At 45.0% G+C, this 3,116-nt stretch overlaps 1 protein-coding gene across 1 annotated transcript; it reads right to left on the bottom strand.

The window, feature by feature from the left end:
• Window positions 1-295: 295 nt before the first annotated feature.
• Window positions 296-2,348, bottom strand: LOC105032167 (gibberellin receptor GID1C). Its single transcript, XM_010906534.4, has 2 exons — window positions 2,025-2,348; window positions 296-1,358 (listed from the first exon to the last, which is right to left on the bottom strand). Exons 1-2 carry the CDS (start codon window positions 2,061-2,063, stop codon window positions 351-353), a joined length of 1,047 nt encoding a protein of 348 aa, XP_010904836.1. The 5' UTR covers window positions 2,064-2,348; the 3' UTR covers window positions 296-350.
• Between the last annotated feature and the right edge of the window lie 768 nt (window positions 2,349-3,116).

Below are 3,116 nucleotides of genomic sequence, written 5' to 3'. Positions count from 1 at the left end.
AGCTTTTGTCCACCCACAAAACCAAAATCAAACCAAACAACTTCTAGCAAGAATAGCGACTTCTCTGGAATCATGTGCATGCATGCCTCTACCCACATTAAGAAAGCAGCAGAAGCAGCAGAAGATTGCAGGAGTCTCATGCAGGAATCTCATAACCTGCACTACATCACCCATCATACTGCGTAGAACTACTAAACCAAGCTCTGAGTAATATAAGTCAAGCTTCTGACATATATATATATATATATATATATATATATATAGAGAGAGAGAGAGAGAGAGAGGGAGATGGATAGATAGATAGATAGGTCTATGTATCTGTAGGTAAGGTATGAAGAGCATCGTATTTACTAACAGTTAGAACTGACAAAGTTCTTTATCTCCTCCATTACTTCATAGAAATGGTCTGTGTTAGGCAAGAAGTAGAAGCCAATAGTGGCCTGCTCACGATAGACAAGCTTGACATCATGGCCAGCCTTCTCGAGCCCTTCGGCATAAGCCAGCTGCCAATCCCGGGTGAGATCCAATCCTGCCACCGTCACAAGGGTTTTTGTGAATGGTAACTCTTCGAGCTTCATTCCATTGGGACCAAAGGGATTGCAAGCAGGGTGGTCTCTATCCGCCCCCTCCGGGAGGAATGCCTTCCAATACCAGTACCTGTCCTGAACCGTGACAAAGTATTTCCCATCCAATGTGTTCTCCGATTCGGTCCGCTGATTTCCACCAAACATTGGGTTGAGGAGAATGTTCCCGGAGACCTCAATTCCCGATTCAGCAGCCCTCACGGCGACATGGTGAGCAATGTTCCCACCAGAGCTATCCCCTGAGAGGAAAACCCGGAGCTTGGCATCCTTACCGCTGTGGAGCCACGGCTCGGTGGAGGCCCATTTAAGGGCAGTCCACCCATCATCATAGGCACAGGGATACCGATGCTCCGGTGATCGGCGGTAGTTCACCGATATGACGACGGCGCCGCAGAGGGAGACAAAGCGGCGGCAAAGGGAGTCATAGATGGCACTATTGGAGGAGGAATGGGCGAAGCTGCCACCATGGAAGAAGATGATTACAGGGAAAGGGTCAGGGGATGGGGGGGATTGGAGGTCAGCATGGAGGGATGGTCTGTGGGAGTCGGGGGGGGCCGTGGGAGCAGGGCGGTAGATTCGGGCAAGGAGATTGGTTGCGCGATCGATAAGGAGATCGAAGGAGATTACTCCATTGACAGGGAAGGCATTGGCAGGGACCTTGCGGTCGAGGAATTCAGCAAGGTGGCGGTCGAAGGTGCCGTCGGGGCGGCGAAGCATGTTGTAAGCCAGCTTGAAGTTGGAGATGAGGACCCATGTGTTGAGGGGAACCACCATCTGTAGGCAAAAAAAGAGAAAAAACCCAAAACAAGAAAGAGATTAGGAGGGCCTTGGGGTTACTTTTTATCTCTTCTATGTATAGAGGAACTAAAGGAGAATTAAGGAATCAAAATTCAAACTTTTTGTTCCATGAGAAGGAAGACCCTGAAAATTTTGTATTTTTTTCCCTTTAAATTTTGGAATTTAAGAAAGAGATAAAGACAACATGGAGATTAAAAGGGTTTTCTGTCTTTGTTTCTGTTTTTTTGTCCTCTTTTCTCCTTCCTTCTTTTCTCCTTCCCTGGAAGGAATAGAAAAGAATGTGGATAAAGATTTAAACTTTCTCGGTTTTGCGAGTGCCCTGTGATATCAAGGCTTTATTTTCACTATGTAATTAGATGTTTAACAATTAAAAGAAATCATCAGAGAAGAAAATGAAACCCTACAGGGCAAAAAGGAATCAGACTGGAAACAATCCGAGCTCCGATAACAGGGTTCCAAGAATTCAAAACAGAACCCCAAAATTTGTAACCAATCTTAAAACCCTAATATCAGAATTTTCGACGAGAAAACCTATCAAAAGTTCGAGCACACAAAACGATCAAATTTTTGCATCAATTTCGCAACAAAAAGGAAATAGATTGAGGAGGTGGAGAGAGAGACGGGGGAAGAGGGAGACAATACCTTGGATTCGTTAGCGTTAACCTCGTTGCTTCCAGCCATGGGGAAACGGGACCTAAAAAGAGCTACAAGAAGACGAATAAACCGAAGAAGAGCAGCAAAACCCAAGAAAGATGGCGCCTTTACTCATGACAAGGGCTCTAGAGGTCGAAACCCCACCGCATCTCTCTCTATCTCAAGCCGGGCACCTCTTCCTCATCGAATCCTCTCCGTTCCAAGACCAATCTCGCCGAAAGGAGCGGCCTTTAAAGATCCCAGCACGGGGGAAAGGGAGAGGAACTCACGGGAATCGTCAGAGACACAAGAGAGAGAGAGAGAGAGAGAGAGAGAGAGAGAGGGCGATGCGAGCGAGAGTGAGGGGAGGAGGAGAAGGATAAAAAGAAGGAGAAGGTAGAGAAGAGCACGCGAGGTAGGGGGGAAAGGGCGGAGGAGAGGAGTCAAACGCAAAGGGACAGAGAAAGAGGTAGAGGGAGAAAGAAGAGAGAGAGGGAGGAGACGACAAAACGGGGCGGCTGAAAAATAAACTGAGACGTGGGGCCCGCCCATCCCCCTTATCTCCGTGGTTTAATGTCTTGATCAATATCTCTCTCCCTCTTTGAGGTTTATGCATGTAGACCCTAAACACTATCCTATTCCCATGTAGATTCCAATAGTCATATTTGCATGTTGGTCCTCGTAAATTAGTACAAATCAAACATTTTAGGTTAGCCAAAAGAGGTAATGATCTAACTTTCTCATGATCGACCTACTTGATTGGGCTTGTTTGTTGCCTTCTCTTTTCTCATACTATACTTTCTGTCTTCCTTCACTTCCAACCATAGACATAGGTGTCTGTTCCTTGTTTTGGAATTATATGGTAAAGTGGCATCTAAGTTGTTAAACATCGGAAATGACTTGTCACTGTATGTTATATTTAGAATAGCTTTTTAAGGATGGGTTTGCATCGTTGCAAGTGATTATTTGAATTATTATCATGATATATAATGATGGCATATGTACGTATGTATAATGAGCTTAAGGGGTTTATATACAATAATAAGAGGAAAATGAACTTTTGGATATGAATCGCTAGAAAACTTAGCTGATATATGAAAC

This window comes from Elaeis guineensis, chromosome 1 (genome assembly GCF_000442705.2).
Source record: "Elaeis guineensis isolate ETL-2024a chromosome 1, EG11, whole genome shotgun sequence".
Lineage (NCBI taxonomy): Eukaryota > Viridiplantae > Streptophyta > Magnoliopsida > Arecales > Arecaceae > Elaeis > Elaeis guineensis.
Note: the sequence above shows the minus strand (reverse complement) of the source record. Positions and strands in the feature narration are given on the sequence as shown.